Raw genomic sequence first — 21867 nt, 5'->3', positions numbered from 1 at the left:
CACACCCTATCGGGCAATTATACCTCAAAATGTTCTTAGTTCCACCCATAGAGTATCCTTAGCTCAGTTTTCACACTTCTCGTTGGGCAGGTCACTCATTGCGTGAATCCCAAATCGTACAACACCCTCACATGATCCATTGTTCTTTGTACAACCGTCCTCCTAGAATGTGAAAAAGTATTTAAACTAGGAAGCATAATCGTGATTTCTCTCCACGCAAGTATTACTACTGCAGCAAATCGTTATTATCTACTCAACAAATATACATTTTAAGCGGAGGAAAATATAGTTTTCTCGATAACATTCTCTGCTGAATAATTAAGTCAGCCTTTCTAGTGAAAAGGAAATAATGAAGGACAAAACACATTACTGAGGCCTACAATGATAAATGGCAGAATAGAAATTGGGCCTACCCAGGAAGCAACACAAACCACCATATTTCTCAATGTAAGCATAGTCCGTTAGTGTGAATGGCTCATCAAAGCAATCTAAATAATCTCATAATGTTCACTAATAATTTATAATACCATTCTGCATTTTTTCAACGTTTTTCTTTAAACGCACAAACCATGTTTATATCACAATATAATATTAGTCTTTGAGGTTCTTCTCGTTTTTCTTAATCATGAAAGCTGAGTCTCACATCTATTTTATTAAGCAAAAATAATATACATGAACCCTTCTGCATGCTTTTATGATGCAGTTTTTTAGCTTCTCCCAAGATTTGACAAGACACAAGACGTTAAAGGATTTCATGAGTACGGTTTAGTCATTTTTCATGCAATGATCAAGAATTGACCAAGCAAAATCATTTAAAAATAATCATGCTCCATCACTCCTGATGTCCGTCAAATCTCTGCATCCATCAGATGCAGAGATTGCTCTCCTGGGCCCACTGTCTTTGTATCCTGTAGCTCCTGAACTTCTTTCCGCATCTCAGCTCCCTAGACCGCAAATGGCTTCCCTGAGCTTCGTGCTCCCACTGAAGTTCCTTGCTAACTAGTAGCTTCTGGAATTCCCACCAGCAGGCGTGGCTGGCACAGGTAAGAGCGGTGGGTCTGGATGAGGGCGGGGCAGGGCAGTTGACAGGATAGATAAAATAAAACAAAAAAACATAAAAACGCTTTGCTTGCGCTCGCCGTATTGCCGGCTCAGCGCAAGGTAAGTGATTTTATTATTATTTTTATTTAATATTATCTATCCAGTTGAATGTCGACACCTGCCCATCAAACTAACCCTACGTACAGCTCCTAGCTCTGCTTGCAGCTTCTGATTCAGCCTGAAGCCATTTGCACTCCATGCACCTCCAGACATCTATATAGCTCCTGAAGTAGGGGGGCTTGCTGCAACTCCTGTCTCTTGCGTCTGTGTACTCTTCTCACAAGTTCCTGAATATCAAACAGCTTGTGGATTCATTGCTTATGTACATCCCCCTTGCAGACACTGTCTTTCTCTCAGCTCTTGGTCTCCCTAAAGCGTCTGTCCTCCTTCGAGTTCCTGAGTTGATGGATCTCTGAGGGACTTGTGCAATGGGGGCACAAGTGCCCCTCATGCATAAGTCCTTCTGACATCTCACATCAGCCTGTGCCATGCCTGAATAGCCCATCTTGTACTGTTTTCTGCTTTAGATTCTGGCAACTGTATGTATGGAATATGCTTACCTCTGTGTGCCGATCACACATGGAGTTGCGCTACTCTAAATGTCCTGAACATGGACATCTTCTGAATCAGAAGAGAATGGCATGATGCTCAGAGTGTCAGCAAGGCCTGACAGAGGACTCATATCTCAAATGGACATTCTGCTCTAAACACCTGAGTGAAACAAAGGCAGTATACATGTCCAAGGGACCATAGAACTCTTATGAGAATTGTGAATGGCGTGGCCATCTTAAAAGCTTCAATAATAAGCTCCTCGTGGTCCACAAAATCCTTGCTAGGCATTCACCGTACATAGTTCCTGCCGACAGAACTGTGTAGGCAGAATGAAAAATGTCCTAGCAGGCACAAAGGAAAGTTTCAATTCTATTAAGGACACAGAGGCGAGGATTATGCCATCACCAGCAGTATTCAACTTTAACAGAAAAAACTCTCTTTCCCATGGAACACCGGCAAGGGCCAATCACTGAGCTACACACGTTCTGAAAGGCCTGGGCTGCTGCGAAACCTCCTCTTTCTTGACAGCGACCATCCGGCCTTCGTCAAATTCAACTAGTCCGTTTGAGCAGGCTCGGATCCTACAAGAAGCCAAAGGATATGGAGATGAATCTAAACTTAACACCAAAGCTTACAGAAGGAACATAGTACATAAGGAAGATAACAACATTATGAAACAACCACATGTCAAGTCGAAGTGCAAACAACTGTCTGATTAAATACAATACTTTAACAGTGGATAAACACTGACTCATACTTATACCATACGGATTGCTGATCTATGGCCGAGGGTGGGTGATGACTGAATCCTCAAGATACCCAGGGCGTAAATAATCCTCGCCTCCATGTCCTTAATAGGATTGAAACTTTCCTTCAGGCCGATTAGGACATTTTTCATTCTATGGCAGGACCGGAGGCAAGGATTATGCTAGTTCAAAGCTTGTCCACCACCAGGAAAGTCATGTCCATGACTGGTTTTAAATAGAACCTTTTAAACATGGAGTCTGATGACCAGTCTGTGGCATTGATAAGATCTTCAAGGCGTGCCCCGAGAAAAAAGTCCTTGGAGGCCATTGCTCCTCTGACCGAATGAGCACCGAAGTGCGAAATGTCAATGCCTGCTTCCCGCATGACCCATCTGATCCATCTTGCTATGGTGGTAGAAGAGACAGCCTTGAAGGTTTTCCTAAGAGATATCAGTAACTCTCCATGGGGGCGATGTTCATCTGTCATACTCATAAGCCTTCAGGCAACGCACATCACACAGTTTAGGGTGCCTATCAAAAGCCAGGTACGAGATCACCCTGGAGTCGGACTTCGTGCGGCAGGAAATATGGAAGGTGACCCCTTGGGGAGTAAAAACACGACCGTGGATGTCCAGGGCTCTCATGTCAGAGACTCTCCGACAAGAGACCAGGCATAGAAGCATGGCCAACTTCACCGATAGCTCCTTGTGGGATAGGTACTTATTCGGTTGCCAGGACTTAAAAAGAGATAACACTTTGTTGACGTCCCACAACTTAAAATATTAAGGCAGAGGAGGCAGGGACAAGCGAATGCCTCTCATCAGTTTGCATACGAACGGATGTTTGCCCACCGTGTTACCCTACACTGGGTCATGGCCCGCTGAGATTGCCGATCTGTAAGAATTAATTGTGCGGTATGCCAAACCCTTTGAAGCCACAAAGGCCAGGAAGTTCAAAATGTGGACCACCTTGCAACCCATGGGATCCTGATCTGGACCAAGCTGATCTGCATCGCTTGTTGGTGTCACCCACCCATGCTGCTGCCAGGATGTTTTGAGCTTCTCCTGATAAGCCCCGGAGTCTCCAACGTTGCCAGAAATCCGCCAGGCCATTATGGGCATCCGATTCTGCAGGATCAGAGGCTGAGGCTCCCCCGAGGATCACGGAGAATCATCCGATCTCGTGGTAGAAGGATTGGAGACCCCCAGGAAAGTTCCAGAAGAACTGGAAACCATACTTGCGATCTCCAATAAGGCTTGATCAACACTACCTTCGCTTGCTGCCTGCGGACCTGACAGGAACTCGTGAGGGGGCCGCTAGCATCCAAAAGCTTGTCCTGGCAAGCTTTCCAGGACCTATCAATCCCCTTTTTGGGATCACGCATATATTTCTGAAGAAATGTGGCTATTCTAGCATCTATTTCAGGTGTAACCGCCACTTTGCCCGCATTCAGCCCTCAGACAGGCCCTAACCTCCTTTTCTAGGGGTTTTCTCATGCTGCTCGCCACAAACTGTGTCACCTTATCTCCCGGAGTCCACTCCTTGGAACGAGGGTGCATGAGATCCTTCGGGATCAGTATGTCCGGTGGAGGCTCCACACCACTCGTGGTTGGGCGCTAGGGCCTGGAAGGGACCAGTTCCTCAGTAGACTTGGTAGGGGAGTCATCACCTTCGTCATCCCCCCCTGCGGGGACAAGGTATTCACCTCCTCAATTGCCCCTAGAGGCTCCAGAGACGGGCGCATGAGGAAGGCCTTCTTAAGGCGCTCGAATGTCCCCAGGTCCACCTGAATAGGAGTAAGCGATCTGGAGACTTTCAAAGGGCCTATGACCGCCACGACTGCCTGGTGGATGGAGGCGTCTACATCATCGCAAAACTCATCATCTAGGGGCAGGACCTGTAAGGTTTCCTCCTCTACATAATTCCCTTCCATGGGAAACTATGTACCAACACTGGCCGTACACTCAGCACAGAAATTTGTTGAACCAGTGGTTCTAGAGCTTTGGTGGGCCTGAAAACCCTATATTTGGGCTGCGAAAGCTCAGGAATCTGGGTAACAAGGACCCTAGGGGCTTCTCACCAACTAATCAGGGGGGTAATAGTGTGCCTGGGCCGAGCCTCACTTCAATGACAGCCTTAAACATGCACTCGCCTTAGAATTGCATTCGTGCTAAAGACACCTTACCGATCCGATGCGGGCATCAGGCTGCTTCAATGCAGACCTGTGTACACACAGGCATAAAGGCTTCTAGGCACGGGCTGCAGCTCGGCGGGGAAAGCACTGACAGGAAAAAACCTGACAGGAAGACACACTCCCGCCGAGCAACGAGACGAGGGTTGCTCTACACGGGCGCCATCTAGCGGCCGTCAGCACTACCGCAGAGCCTGCAAGGACATGGCCGCAAATGGAGCGATGAGAGACACTCCCGCGGCTGCTAAGAGCGCGGTGAGATCGCCGCTGATAAGGAAAGCGCTTGCGCTGCAAGGAAAAAGGCAGTACACAATGCAGTTCAGCAGAAATTAACAGTATCAAGCCACAATAGCCAGGAATAGAGGTTAGGCCTTTTATTCACCATTGAACTGTTTGTGTGCCATTTATGCCCTGCTTCCACCAGTGACAAACGTTTGTTTCCATCTCTTTTTTTTATCTTTGTTATTTACTAAAACTACAGCTCCCTGGACAATGTTAACAGGCTGCTTGCTCATTTTATCTGTAGCAAACTGAATTCTGTGCAGGCACTGCCTCTAAACCAGGCAACCATCATTCAATGATGTTGTGTGTAGTTTTATCATAGCTTTACATTGCAAGATCGGTAACATGTTTGTTCCAAACCTGGCGGCCATGATGGAACTTTAACACTATGAACAATACAGTTGCAAAATGACCACACACTGCTATGCTTTATTTTATTTGTTATTGCAAGCATATGCTTGCCATGCATTGTTTTGAGTTTGAGTATGTATTTCATTGAGGTTGTATAAGGGGGTGAATGCAAAAATTAGTCAATGAGTGGATTAAGGATTCATGAGTGCAATAATGATTGAAAGAGTGCATGTATGTGACTTGAGGTCAGTTGTGTGACCCTCTTTAGTGGTCGCAAACCGAAAATCGGTCTGTTTGGGACCACTAAAAAGGGTTGTGGTATGTAACCTATTACAGACTTGCAAAATAGGGTCTGCTAGTCACTATTAGGAAGGGGCGCGCCTTTAAGGAAAACGGGATGCATTTTAAAAAAGAAAGTTGCTTTATTTAAAAAGCAAACATACACATGGTGGTCTGCTGTCCCCAGCAGGCCACCATCCCAGTGATAGTAGCCCATTCCCAATGGGTCGCAAATTGCGACCTGCCTCCTGAATATTGATGAGGCAAGTAATTTCCGACCCCATTGGGAATCGCTAATTGTGTCTAAGACACATTAGTACATTCCGTTTTGCAAGTCGCAAATTTCGGGTCACAAAGATCTCAATTTATGAACAGCAAAACGGAATGGTCATACATCTGGTACTTAGTGCCAAATTAGTGCCTACCCATCACTCACTCAAGAAACACCACTTTCATTTATAAGCCAGATCTACTAGCATTGCCAATGCCTGTCTTTTATATTTGACATGTTGGTGTGCACACAGGTTAAGAGATAAATGATCTTTCCATTAAATCCTTTATCAATTTCTCGCACGCAGATTTTCTTGCTTTTTGCATATTTAATATTAAATACTTGCAATTTTACTTCTTGTGGGGACATTTAAGTAGTCTGTTACTGTTCTGCTGTTTGATTGGTTCATTAGGCACATTATCCTGCAGTTAACAGAAGCGAGCCAGTGTTATTCTCAGTAAAATCTTTGTGGGACTTTCTGTTTAGGCAGTTTGGAAGCTATGCTACAACTGGCACCAAGACTGTGATCTTCGTCCCCTCAAAACCTAGTATGTGAATACTCCTATAGGAATGTGATAAATAATGCTGTCTGAAGTTTTAGACACCAGGTAGCTCTATGCTTACAGACACTGAATTTTGTTTCTAGATTTCTTTCCTGTGGGAGACACAGCGGTAACGTCTCATGAATCTCCTGACCACGCGGCTGTGTTAGTGGAAGATGATGGAACCGGACTTGTGAAGCCACCTAGGAAGTTTAGGTATTTTGGTGAAAAACTAGACCTATGTGGTTTTCGTGCAATAATTACTAATGCATGGGTGCAAATTTAGTGCGAACGTTCCCAGAATTAATATGTATTTAATGGTTCTGCTCCAGGAAATATCAAGCAGTGATTTTCTCTTACTTCCTGAGTTATGCTATCTGCACCACTAACTTGAGGAAATTCTGTATTAACTGTATGTCATTTATAAAGTGCTATCGCCTACAAACTGACACACAGCTAGGCCTAGTATGAGCAGAGGTTCAAGATAGGTTCCCCTGATAGTGGTTAGGATAAGACTGGAATGAAATAATAGCAAGAAAACTTACTAGCACCGTGCACTGTTCACTGGGTTTTAAACAAAACCTTGTGGATTGTCCAATAATTTGAATGAATCAACAAGTGCTCAAATTAAATTCATTCATGAACTATATTGTTTACAAACATCAATTTTGCATCCAATCATAAATGAAAGCATGAATATCCATCCATTAAAATAGTCATGAATTTCAACAATGTTCACATAGTTTACAACATATATATTTCAAAAACATTGCATAACAAAACATGAATAATTGTTCCATGTCATTCTTGTGAAAGCCCGATGCATTTCGGGGCTATATCGTCCCTTCCTCAGGGGCCAACCTATAAAGAAGCATGTGATATTACTTATTTGATGATATATTCATAAATGATACAGACTGCCACATAAATGAATTGCATTACCCAAATTATCTACTAGTAACACATTTTCATGCTGCCAAGTGATAACCCTATAAACGATCAATTATATTGTGTCTATTGTGTTAAAATAAAAGAGTGAAGTTAATAATACACGTAGTACACCCAACGTGAAAAGAATGTAAAACCAAAAGATATCAGTAGAAAATACCTCTTGTCAAGAATCTTGTGATCTGGCTTCAATAAGTATCTGAATGAAATAAAAACAATGCTATATCGAGAAACAGACAAGTGAACAAACATTCCAGTCTCCCCATCAATGGGGCTATCCCAATAGTCACAGAAGCTCACCTCCTATTTTATAAAGGACTCCGCACATTTGATGCTTATATCCTAATGCTAGAAACAACAAAAAACATCTATCAATACGTTGCTCCGGGTGCGTGATACTATGAATTTCAAAAAAGATTCCAAAATCTCACCTTATCAGGCTACTAATGTATCACCTAATGAGATGAATATCGAGAAGCAAAGCTCCCTGCAACAACAGAAAAAGTGATCCCATGGGAACTAATCCTGACTTAAGGTTACCGAAAAGTCATGTCGTCTACGAATGAACCGGATCACACTTTACCGCTAATGGAAGCCGTCTATCATTGTACGTCCGTGTTGAAAAAACTCTTGAGGTTGCTGGCGGAAACTAAGCATTTTATATAAAGAGCGTTATGAAAAAGTAATGGAAATAGGACGAAGCCTGTGTTTCCGGAAATGGCGTTCTGTCAACGTCCTAGAATAGTGGCGGGATGATAGAAAAAGAAAGAGTACTCTGGAGAATATGTGACGAGATGACACTTGCTGTCGCCATATTAAAAGAACGGATACCGCCTCTAAACAGAGGGAAATACTTAGTGCCAATAATTCATCCAAGAAATCGTTATGAAAAACATGCGGTAAAACATACCTGAATGCAGAAAAATATGCATTTTTAGACTCATACATACATACAAGACACTAATCTATGTGTAAAAAGTCTAAGTATCTAACTCATACCATTAAGAGGACGGATACTCCCGTGGTCACTTAATGAAATCAATAGATTTATTAAAAGATTTTTTTTTAAAAGAAGTCTTAAAATTTTACAGTCGTGCTCATAGTGACACCACCACCGTGTGTTATAGTTTGTATTATTTAAGATGCTCTCTAATGCAGCAGTAATATTATTCCATATGTTACATAGCCAGGTGTGTGTTACAAAAAACAACTCATGTCTGGTCGGTCATTTAACCCTAATGGGATCATTGTATCTAAAGATTTGATCCAATAAATGTCTCTTTGCACTGGTCATGAATTTCACAGCATAGATTAATAGGTCACTTTGCATGAATTAGAGATACAAGAGCGTAAAGCCCGCAAATTCAAACGAGATGAACAGGATTACCTACAAGGCAGAATACTTATGTTCGCAAGGCGATTTGACACCTTAAAAAAGAACTATCCTGGGCAATACTTGAAGCCAGCAGTAGTGAGCACAAGTGAATCAGAGGCAAGTGAGAGTGAAACATCAAGGGACATGAGTGGCATCGAAAGGATGACTTTTTTTTAGAAGAAATGAGGTTGATGAACTAGACAAGACCCTAACAAGGGGGGGGGGGCCGTCGAGGAAGAGCCACAAGCCAAGGCCGAGGAAGAGGGACAATAAACCCCTCACCAGCACAAGAAAAACAAGAAGGGCCAAGCGAAAGAAAGCAGTATTCAATGCACAGTTGCAAGTAGAAAAAATCAACTTGATCGTGAATATCCCACAATATCAACCAACACAAGATGAGATATTAGTTTTAAACAAAGGCTTATCATTCTGTCCGGAGTCGCACTTCAACTGCACACAAACACAAATAGACCTGTATAAATACACCAGGAAGCTCAAGCTGGTGAAAATATATGCCAATAAGGAACACAAAACCCAAAGTTTAAATCAGACTGAAAATAATGAAGATCTTGTGATCACAATAGATCAATTGCCAGATCTTAAAAATATGTTTTACATCTTATATAATTTGGAGGATGAGGCAATGACAGAGGAAGAAGTACTGGAACATCTGGATATACAAACAAATAGGAGACCAGAAAGTGGACTAAGGAGAACATTGAAATATTGCCCGGCACTGTCTCCAGGTAACAAAATAGACCTGTTCTATGATGCAATAATTGAAGAACTGGAAAGAATGCCACCAACACGTAACTTAAAACACAGAGAAAATCTAACAACAAAGGAAAGAAAAGCAATTGACAAATTGGTGAATAACAAGGAAATCACAATTATGCCCGCCGATAAAAGGTGACACATCGTGATAATGGACACATGTGATTATATCCAAGAGGCATTAAGACAATTAAATGACGTGGATAACTACTGTAGATTGCAGAACAATTCAATAAATAAAATGACAATGGAACTAAATTCAGATCTCCAATTGTGGTTTGAGAAACAGCTCATCAATGATGAAGAAAGAAAATTCTTAACAAAAGATTTTCCGGTGATACCATGTATATACTTTTTGCCAAAAATTCATAAGACTCTGATCAATCCACCAGGGAGACCAATAATCTCCTCCTGAAATTTTCTGTATGCTTTGATGGTTTTAATTATTAACCGAATAAAGCTATTGTTGACTGACTGACTGACTCCTCCTGCAATTCTCTGTATGAAAATCTGTCACAGTGCATGGATAAGTTTCTAGCGCCAATCGCACAGAGCATGAGCTTGTATCTAAAAGACACTGGAGACTTCCTCAGAATTCTAACAGGATTAGTATGCAACCCAGAATACCTCTTGGGTATAATAGACATTGTTTCATTGTACACATCAATTAGATATGAAATTGGTCTAACAGCGTGCAAATACTTCCTAAAACAGCGGAACATATCGGAACTTGAGCATACAGAAATGCTTCTCAGTATGATACAAATATGCTTAAAGAACAATATTTTTCTGTTTAATAAAGAACACTTCAAGCAAGAGTGTGGTACAGCCTTGGGAATTTCATTTCCTCCAAACTATGCCAACATCACCATGGGATGGTGGGAAAGGACCATAGCGTGGAGTGCAGACAATCAAGAAGACCTTGATCAATGTAATCTCATGGGTACGTTATATAGACAACCTGTTTATAGTTTGGAATGGAACTGAACTGGAGTTTTGCGAATATTTCTCCAAACTGAATCACAATCAAATTGGATTGGCGTTCACATGTACAACGCACAAGAAAGAAATAGTTTTTTTGGACACTATGGTCTATATAGAAGATGGGAAATTACAATCAACGCTTTTCCGAAAAAAGACCGCCACCAACAGTGTCCTGCACGGGATAAGCTTCCACCCAAAACCATTAATAAACAGCATCCCGCTCAGAGAATTTACACGCATGAAGAGAAATTGTTAAAAAGAAGCAGTTGCAGAACAAAAAATTAAAGAAAGCAAAAAAAGATTCAAAATGAGAGGCTATAATGAACGAACACCCAGAAAATGTAAACAACGGATTGATAAAAAAGCAAGAGAAGAGAGCTTAATTGAAAAACCGAAAATCACTCAAGATAACGTGACACCACGATTTGTGACCACATACAGTAAGGAGAGTGGAATAATTGTAAATAAAATGAGGAAGTATTGGCACATAATTTCCGGAGACCCTGATATAGGCAAAATGATAGGCACTAAACCAGTGGTGACATATAGGAAAACAACATCACTTCAAGACCTACTAGTAAGAAGTTATTTTCAACCTAAGCAACAAACTAATTGGCTATTAGACCAACAAAAAGGATTTAAAAAATGTAACTCGTGCAAAGCCTGCAAAATAGGAAAAAACATGACTGCTATTTTTGAACCCAATGGAAAATCTATTGTGATCGATCAGAACATCACCTGCACATCCAAATTTGTAATCTACATTATAGAATGCAAATTCGGCATGAAATACATTGGCAGTACCACATGCATGCTTAAGAAACGTATTCTTGAGCACATACGTGCAGTGAGGAATGGGGACATGGCTTATTTAACAGCGAAACACATGAGTAAATGTCAACAAGGCGACTGGAAATCAATGGTTTACTATGGGATTAAAACGGTACCCCAAGGAGATTGTGGGGGAGATAGAGTCAAGATGCTAAAACAAATGGAGTCACGTCTCATTAAAAGACTCAGGACTAAGAGCCCGAGAGGCATAAATAACGATGAAGAACTTTATGTACACCTTGATTAAGAAATGTTTCTTTAATGTAAATAGTTTGGTAGCTGTTTTGAACTAATATAATATTGTAGATACATGAATGGGGTACTATACCCAAACATTAAGGTACATGCAAAGTGACCTATTAATCTATGCTGTGAAATTCGTGACACCAGTGCCATTTAATTGATCATATAAAGCGTAACAAATAATGAATGTCTATAACACCAGGTGCTATACCTAACCTAAAAGATTATTTACAAAACAGCATGTCACTCAAAAAAAGAAACAGGAAACTTGACTTAAACAACGCTTTGTTAAAAACATTAACTTTGCGTAATGATGAAATCATAGAGAATGTAAATAGTTGACAAATGGCGCAATTGTCTTTCTTGTAAATATGTATAAAATTGTGTAAATTGTGTAAAATATCTTCAAAACTACAACTCCCATAATGACACCTTAAGGCAGAGATGGGCAGTATAAATGTGTAAAGAGAAGAAAGACTCACTGACCGTGAAAAAAGCCAATTGAGGCTGAAACGCGTTGGTGGAGTGAACGCTTGTTAATAAACTACAGCAAAAGCCTGCTTAAGAGTGCCACATCCTTTGTTTTTCAATATGTATATTTATGTTCAATAATTATGTATATATATTGTGCACAGAAAATATCATAACTCAAAATTCAAAAGAGTTAACCTACAATAGCATTCCTATTGACCCAAAGTTAGTACAGTGAACGTTTTAACGAAAATGATATGGTATTTACATGTTTCTCATTGACTTGTCTACCTTATATTAACTTGTTTATGTTTTATTGGCTCCTTAGTTTTTACAGGACATGTTGAGATTACTGCTTTCAACGTTACAAATAGGTTTGTGGAGTTGTTTGAGAAAACATGTTACCTGCCACAAATAGACATGCACTTTAATAGCTATAAGGGATTTTGGTACTTTACCAGACACAGGTAGTATGATTATGATGATCACTAAGATAATGAGTCCAAGAGAATTTGTTTTTAACAATAACTATTGCCCATTCTTTTGTTTTGAAGATATTTGTTGTAATTCTATTGTGGTGGTGTAGGGTGTGTTGCCCTTTAAAAAGGACAATCTGCACATGAACTTTATGACCAAGCTGAAGGCTGTTGTCGAAACTTGTAGACCATCTTTGTCTGTGAGCACACTACACTATATATATATATATATACATATATATATATATAGTATATGTATGTATAATAATTATCTATATGTATTGTAGACAGAAAATGTCATGACTAAAAATTCAATACAGCTAACCAACAACAGCATTCCAATTGGCCCAAAGTTAGTACAGTAAACGTTTTAATGAAAATGATATAGTATTTACGTATTTTTCATTGACTCGTCTACCATATAGTAACTTACAGGACATAAATATTATTCATTATGTTGAATATATATATGTGTATATATATATATATATATATATATATATATATATATATATATATATATATATATATATGCAAAAAAAGAAGCAGAGAACTCTGGGTAGTTCTCAAGTTTAGGTGGAAAGCAGCTCCTGTATAGAGCACTCTCAACACCAGCGACACTCTAGATATGCTCACCTCAAATGTCTGCTTTTCTATCAAAGTTTTTAAGCATAGGATTAGCACAGTGCTATCCACGCCGAGATAGAAATGGACAAAGTCTTTTGCCATTTTTAGAGCAAATTCTATAAGCATAGAACTAGCACAGTGCTGTCCTTGCCGAGCTGTAAAATGACAAAAGCCATTAACCACTCCAGGCACAGTATTACAGCTTTAAATTGGTAAAATACCAACCAAGCCAACCTGAAATGAGTAAAAGCAACCCCTGACACAGTGTTTCGCTCTAATTAGAGCTCTTCAGAGAGGTATAGCTTTGTCCAGACACAAGGGAGCACCCAGTATAAGTCAAAAGAATACCCTTTCAGGCATAGAGTGACGAATGAATTATGCAAAAAAAGAAGCAGAGAACTCTGGGTAGTTCTCAAGTTTAGGTGGAATGCAGCTCCTGTATAGAGCACTCTCAACACCAGCGACACTCTAGATCTCCTCACCTCAAATGTCTGCTTTTCTATCAAAGTTTTTAAGCATAGGATTAGCACAGTGCTATCCACGCCGAGATAGAAATGGACAAAGTCTTTTGCCATTTTTAGAGCAAAGTCTATAAGCATAGAACTAGCACAGTGCTGTCCTTGCCGAGCCGTAAAATGACAAAAGCCATTAACCACTCCAGGCACAGTATTACAGCTTTGAATTGGTAAAATACCAACCAAGCCAACCTGAAATGAGCAAAAGCAACCCCTGACACAGTGTTTCGCTCTAATTAGAGCTCTTCAGAGAGGTATAGCTTTGTCCAGACACAAGGGAGCACCCAGTATAAGTCAAAAAAATACCCTTTCAGGCATAGAGTGACAAATGAATTATGGAAAAAAAGAAGCAGAGAACTCTGGGTAGTTCTCAAGTTTAGGTGGAAAGCAGCTTCTGTATAGAGCACTCTCAACACCAGCGACACTCTAGATCTGCTCACCTCAAATGTCTGCTTTTCTATCAAAGTTTTTAAGCATAGGATTAGCACAGTGCTATCCACGCCGAGATAGAAATGGACAAAGTCTTTTGCCATTTTTAGAGCAAAGTCTATAAGCATAGAACTAGCACAGTGCTGTCCTTGCCGAGCTGTAAAATGACAAAAGCCATTAACCACTCCAGGCACAGTATTACAGCTTTGAATTGGTAAAATACCAACCAAACCAACCTGAAATGAGTACAAGCAACCCCTGACACAGTGTTTCGCTCTAATTAGAGCTCTTCACAGAGGTATAGCTTTGTCCAGACACAAGGGAGCACCCAGTATAAGTCAAAAGAATACCCTTTCAGGCATAGAGTGACGAATGCATTATGCAAAAAAAGAAGCAGAGAACTCTGGGTAGTTCGCAAGTTTAGGTGGAAAGCAGCTCCTGTATAGAGCACTCTCAACACCAGCGACACTCTAGATCTGCTCACCTCAAATGTCTGCTTTTCTATCAAAGTTTTTAAGCATAGGATTAGCACAGTGCTATCCACGCCGAGATAGAAATGGACAAAGTCTTTTGCCATTTTTAGAGCAAAGTCTATAAGCATAGAACTAGCACAGTGCTGTCCTTGCCGAGCTGTAAAATGACAAAAGCCATCAACCACTCCAGGCACAGTATTACAGCTTTGAATTGGTGAAATGCCAACCAAGCCAACCTGAAATGATTAAAAGCAACCCCTGACACAGTGTTTCGCTCTAATTAGAGCTCTTCAGAGAGGTATAGCTTTGTCCAGACACAAGGGAGCACCCAGTATAAGTCAAAAGAATACCCTTTCAGGCATAGAGTGACGAATTAATTATGCAAAAAAAGAAGCAGAGAACTCTGGGTAGTTCTCAAGTTTAGGTGGAAAGCAGCTCCTGTATAGAGCACTCTCAACACCAGCGACACTCTAGATCTGCTCACCTCAAATGACTGCTTTTCTATCAAAGTTTTTAAGCATAGGATTAGCACAGTGCTATCCACGCCGAGATAGAAATGGACAAAGTCTTTTGCCATTTTTAGAGCAAAGTCTATAAGCATAGAACTAGCACAGTGCTGTCCTTGCCATGCTGTAAAATGACAAAAGCCATTAACCACCCCAGGCACAGTATTACAGCTTTGAATTGGTAAAATACCAACCAAGCCAACCTGAAATGAGTAAAAGCAACCCCTGACACAGTGTTTCGCTCTAATTAGAGCTCTTCAGAGAGGTATAGCTTTGTCCAGACACAAGGGAGCACCCAGTATAAGTCAAAAGAATACCCTTTCAGGCATAGAGTGACGAATGAATTATGCAAAAAAAGAAGCAGAGAACTCTGGGTAGTTCTCAAGTTTAGGTGGAAAGCAGCTTCTGTATAGAGCACTCTCAACACCAGCGACACTCTAGATCTGCTCACCTCAAATGTCTGCTTTTCTATCAAAGTTTTTAAGCATAGGATTAGCACAGTGCTATCCACGCCGAGATAGAAATGGACAAAGTCTTTTGCCATTTTTAGAGCAAAGTCTATAAGCATAGAACTAGCACAGTGCTGTCCTTGCCGAGCTGTAAAATGACAAAAGCCATTAACCACTCCAGGCACAGTATTACAGCTTTGAATTGGTAAAATACGAACCAAACCAACCTGAAATGAGTAAAAGCAACCCCTGACACAGTGTTTCGCTCTAATTAGAGCTCTTCAGAGAGGTATAGCTTTGTCCAGACACAAGGGAGCACCCAGTATAAGTCAAAAGAATACCCTTTCAGGCATAGAGTGACGAATGCATTATGCAAAAAAAGAAGCAGAGAACTCTGGGTAGTTCTCAAGTTTAGGTGGAAAGCAGCTCCTGTATAGAGCACTCTCAACACCAGCGACACTCTAGATCTGCTCCCCTCAAATGTCTGCTTTTCTATCAAAGTTTTTAAGCATAGGATTAGCACAGTGCTATCCACGCCGAGATAGAAATGGACAAAGTCTTTTGCCATTTTTAGAGCAAAGTCTATAAGCATAGAACTAGCACAGTGCTGTCCTTGCCGAGCTGTAAAATGACAAAAGCCATCAACCACTCCAGGCACAGTATTACAGCTTTGAATTGGTGAAATACCAACCAAGCCAACCTGAAATGAGTAAAAGCAACCCCTGACACAGTGTTTCGCTCTAATTAGAGCTCTTCAGAGAGGTATAGCTTTGTCCAGACACAAGGGAGCACCCAGTATAAGTCAAAAGAATACCCTTTCAGGCATAGAGTGACGAATGCATTATGCAAAAAAAGAAGCAGAGAACTCTGGGTAGTTCTCAAGTTTAGGTGGAAAGCAGCTCCTGTATAGAGCACTCTCAACACCAGCGACACTCTAGATCTGCTCCCCTCAAATGTCTGCTTTTCTATCAAAGTTTTTAAGCATAGGATTAGCACAGTGCTATCCACGCCGAGATAGAAATGGACAAAGTCTTTTGCCATTTTTAGAGCAAAGTCTATAAGCATAGAACTAGCACAGTGCTGTCCTTGCCGAGCTGTAAAATGACAAAAGCCATCAACCACTCCAGGCACAGTATTACAGCTTTGAATTGGTGAAATACCAACCAAGCCAACCTGAAATGAGTAAAAGCAACCCCTGACACAGTGTTTCGCTCTAATTAGAGCTCTTCAGAGAGGTATAGCTTTGTCCAGACACAAGGGAGCACCCAGTATAAGTCAAAAGAATACCCTTTCAGGCATAGAGTGACGAATGAATTATGCAAAAAAAGAAGCAGAGAACTCTGGGTAGTTCTCAAGTTTAGGTGGAAAGCAGCTCCTGTATAGAGCACTCTCAACACCAGCGACACTCTAGATCTGCTCACCTCAAATGACTGCTTTTCTATCAAAGTTTTTAAGCATAGGATTAGCACAGTGCTATCCACGCCGAGATAGAAATGGACAAAGTCTTTTGCCATTTTTAGAGCAAAGTCTATAAGCATAGAACTAGCACAGTGCTGTCCTTGCCGAGCTGTAAAATGACAAAAGCCATTAACCACTCCAGGCACAGTATTACAGCTTTGAGTTGGTAAAATACCAACCAAGCCAACCTGAAATTAGTAAAAGCAACCCCTAACACAGTGTTTCGCTCTAATTAGAGCTCTTCAGAGAGGTATAGCTTTGTCCAGACACATGGCAGCACCCAGTATAAGTCAAAAGAATACCCTTTCAGGCATAGAGTGACGAATGAATTATGCAAAAAAAGAAGCAGAGAACTCTGGGTAGTTCTCAAGTTAGGTGGAAAGCAGCTCCTGTATAGAGCACTCTCAACACCTGCGACACTCTAGATCTGCTCACCTCAAATGACTGCTTTTCTATCAAAGTTTTTAAGCATAGGATTAGCACAGTGCTATCCACGCCGAGATAGAAATGGACAAAGTCTTTTGCCATTTTTAGAGCAAAGTCTATAAGCATAGAACTAGCACAGTGCTGTCCTTGCCACACTGTAAAATGACAAAAGCCATTAACCACTCCAGGCACAGTATTACAGCTTTGAATTGGTAAAATACCAACCAAGCCAACCTGAAATGAGTAAAAGCAACCCCTGACACAGTGTTTCGCTCTAATTAGAGCTCTTCACAGAGGTATAGCTTTGTCCAGACACAAGGGAGCACCCAGTATAAGTTGAAAGAATACCCTTTCAGGCATAGAGTGACGAATGAATTATGCATATATATGTGTGTGTGTGTGTGTGTGTATATATGTGTATATATATGTGTGTGTATGTATATATGCATGTATGTTTGCATATGTGTATGTATATACATAATATATATTTTACAGCAGCTTGTGACACACTCCCGTTTTCGTACGGAAATCACTAGTACAGACCCACTTGTGCAGCATTATTTTTTTATTTTTCACTCCTCATATGTCAGGACGCGTTTCGGCCGTCCAAGCGGCCTTGATCACCTGATCGCACGTCACTGATAGACCCGTTTTTAAAGTGCAAGTGCAAGTGCATGGATCAACAATAGACATAGAAGACATACTATGTTTTCCTTACTTTACATCACTATAAGTCGACCATCCTTGATCATATTATAATTTAAAAGGAAAACATTCTTAATTGTATAATACGCATGTATGCCAATAGTGTAACTCACAAAATTAAAGCCTAAATGCATTAGTACTTGCACATGAATATGCATGTCAAAGTGAGTTATCTTATGGCAAATGTATAATGAGAATGTCATTCATTGTCTAAGATTACACTTAAGTTGATTCATTGCATAATTACGCTAACAAAATTTTACCTTTTTTCTTTTTATAAAGTGCTCACCGAAATAAAGTGCTATAGTTACATCCTTTTAAAGTATACATAATACTAAAAAATAGATATACTATGATACAATTAAAACCATGAAATCAGTAACATTGCAACAAACAATCAGGGACATGAAATTAGAAGAGAATACTTTCTAGAGGGATATCATATATGCATTATAATTTGTCTATGGAGGATCTGGTGAAATACCAATCGACCATGCTGTGTTAAAATTAGTTCAATAAAACCAGCTTGGTGACGCAGTTAAAACAATCAATATAAAAAAACAAACATAGATAAAACTACCCATGAAATTCCTTTAAAATTGATTGTAAAAAGCCAGCGTCCACATACACATATCCAAATACAGTACAGATAGCCATATAGTATAGGGCACCCTCTATTTCCTAATGGATATTAGAGTAGCGTGTAAAGATCTTCAGTCGTGTTTAAACCACCCGGCCACTTACTATTGAACTCCAGTATATAATTGGTCTCAAGCCTACGGAGGGTAGCCTCCCTATCCCCTCCTCTTTTTGTTGTAGGGATGGACTCAATGGCAAAATAGTGAAGAAATCGCGGGTCACTGTTGTGCGTAGCTTCAAAATGTCTAGCGACCGGGTAATTCTGATCTTTATTTGTTATTGCCCTTAGATGTTGGAGGATTCGCTTATGGACTGCCAACTTTGTGCTGCCAATGTATTTAAGATGGCAGTCACATTCTAGGACATATACACAGAATTCCGTTTTGCAGGTTAGATGTTGCTTTATTTCTCTATCATTATTGGAGAAAAATGTCCTGTATTTTTTGGTATTTACACCAAATTGGCAGGCTCTGCAACTTGTGCACTTATAAAATCCTTTCCTTGCTGTGAGCCAGCTCTCCTTTTTACATAGCTCCTGGCTATTTCTCGATAGGACATTGCCCATACTGGTAGACTTTCTGAAGGCTATTGCTGGATTGTGTGGCATCAATTCACCTATCACTGGGTCATCTCTGACAAAGTGCCAGTTCCGTCTAACAATGTTTCTCAATTGTTTCTCCTGTTTTGAATAGGTAAAAATTAAACTGACTGGTTCCACTTTGTCAGTAACTGTTTTGGTCTTGTATTGGAGAAGTTTGTCTCGGGGCTGAAGATTTGCTTTAGTTATGGCCGCTTTGATAACTTTGGGGCTGTATCCTCTATCTAAAAACCGTGCCTGACTTTCCATTTGTTTAATCTTCATGTCTGCTGGGTCACTGCATATGCGCCTAATTCTAAGCATCTCCCCATATGGGATACTATTTATAAGATGTTTGGGGTGAGCACTTGTGGCATGTAACAGTGTATTGCCAGCGGTCGGTTTCCTAAAAAGGGTAGTATATATTACGTATATACATACACATATACATACACACATATATATGTATCTTCAACAAAATGATTATCAAATGCCAATTGCTCTTCATCTGATCATTCAAATTTCACTTCTTCTTTTAAAAGTCCTCTTAATAGTTATACCACAAAAGTGTATTCTTGAATAAATCTGGCATAATATTCACTCAGGTCTAAGAAGGATCTGAGTGAATCTTTGTCTTTAGGAATGGGTGCTTCACTTAGGTTGTACGACGGTACATCGCATGCAATTACTTTGCATGCCTTTTACACCCATTTTTTAGCGTACATGTTTTTACCGCAAAAATACATTTAAAACGCATGCCAATACCATGCTTTGTTTTATCTTTATATTTAAAAACAATGTATTTGTATCCCCCAACTTACCGTAAATGCGTTGTATTGGCATGCGTTTTTAATGCATACTCGCAGTAAAAATATCCACGCTAAAAAATGCGTTGTAAAGGCTTACCGAGGTAAAAACCTCATTGTAAAGGCTGTTTCCCCTTCTCTTATTGCACTCACTAAAGATGACTTGGGTTTTATACCTTGATGTGTGATGTTGTGTCCTAGATAATCAACTTGACTGGTCAACGACGAACACTTTACTGTAATACCATGTCTCAATAGTTTGCTTAACTTTCAAATTTTACTTTTAATAACTTAATTTGTAAAACACGGTAAAACAGTATACATAATTACACAATAAACTTCTATTCCATTCTAGAGTAGACATATAAAACCAATTAATTCATTCATTTAAAATGAGACAGATTAAATCATTTGGCCATCTCCAAGGAACATGGAGGGGCGACCAGCAGCTGCCATATTTTTTTTAAATGTATAAATAACACCAGCATGAGATCAAAATTACCTATACACTGGGAGCTAGGGTTAACCTGTCTTGTACAACCCACTGCCTTTGTCTTAATACAATCTCTAATTTCTCAATATGTCATTCAGTAGTCTCTGCATTAATGGAATATCACCCTGAAAAGCTTGAATTCAAGCCTACCCACCAAACATTGCTTCCATCACACGCTAAAACACACTTGCAGGGGATACCAGACCAAATGGCATCCACAAATACATGTAGGCCCCATATGGAGTTCCAAAGATTGTTAATGGCTGTGACTCTTTAGCCAAAGGAATTCAATGATATGGTGGATGTAAGTCTAGAGTAGGAAAGAATTTACTACCACTTTAGATTAACAGCATGAATTCGTAGACGAGGATGGCAATCCACAACTATGTGATTCAACACTCTAACATCAGCATATTTTACCCACATTTTTCCTAGCAATAACTGCTGCAGAAACCTACTTTGACGATTCAACAGGTATGAAGATTCCTTGTTCACACATCTTACCTAAAAAATATTTCAGCTCTTTCTTGACCAATATAGGTAGAGGTCTCACTTTTTGAATAACCGGGCATCACGTTTCAATTTAATTTTTTTGCTCAAATCCTTCGACAAGGACCACACTGTAACTAAACACCCTTTCATACTTCTTGAGCAACATTTCAATATCTGCACATAAAGGTGGTGTTTCCACAGACAAAATAGGCATGTCACACAAAACAACTGGCTCATGTCCAGGCTTAAGTGAAATTCCAAATCTACCCTGATCGTGCCAACCCATAATCTCTTTCCCCTTTTCAGCAACATGCACTTTTGCAAAAGGTTCTCAACCTTTAAACTTCAAGGCGTCTGAGAAAAATCCTTTCATTGTGATATCCTAATCACCAAACGTCTTCGGATTTACATTGGCAGGTTTCAAAAGCAAATTAGTCCAAGACTTTTCACAAGTGACATCAGTTAAAATCTTAATGGGAGATTCGGCCATTATTCCCACCTTAATTATGGCAATCTCCACAACACACATCAGAACTTGATATTTTTTCTTAGATAAATATACCACCCCGATATACACTTTTAGCAAAACATTATTCAAACTTTCACATATATCCTTTTTATTTGTCAAAATCTGATTAACTTTAGAATTCACTCTGGCTAATCTGCAAACTTTTTGAAAAGGATTTATATTTTTTCACAATGTTAATTTTTTTTCCTTGGGCTGGGAATGACAAACAAACTGTTTGGCAAATGCAACTTAGAACCACACCTGTAACAAGCATCAGACCATTTCTTATTCCAACTTCTTTTAAACCTACTTTTGTTTGAAATAGCACACACTTCTGCATTATCTAA

The 21867-nt window shown here is 40.0% G+C and overlaps 1 protein-coding gene across 1 annotated transcript in view; it reads left to right on the top strand.

The window, feature by feature from the left end:
* LOC146805860 (uncharacterized) overlaps window positions 1-21867 on the top strand; it is a 224637-nt gene that overhangs the window by 117317 nt on the left and 85453 nt on the right. The window contains exon 4 of the mRNA XM_085623190.1: window positions 6420-6531. Within this exon, the coding sequence (XP_085479316.1) occupies window positions 6420-6531 (112 nt within the window). The remainder of the gene's footprint in view (window positions 1-6419; window positions 6532-21867) is intronic.

Source organism: Triturus cristatus, chromosome 8 (assembly GCF_964204655.1).
Source record: "Triturus cristatus chromosome 8, aTriCri1.1, whole genome shotgun sequence".
NCBI lineage: Eukaryota > Metazoa > Chordata > Amphibia > Caudata > Salamandridae > Triturus > Triturus cristatus.
The sequence above is the reverse complement of the archived record's forward strand: the minus strand, read 5'-3'. Positions and strand labels throughout refer to the sequence as shown.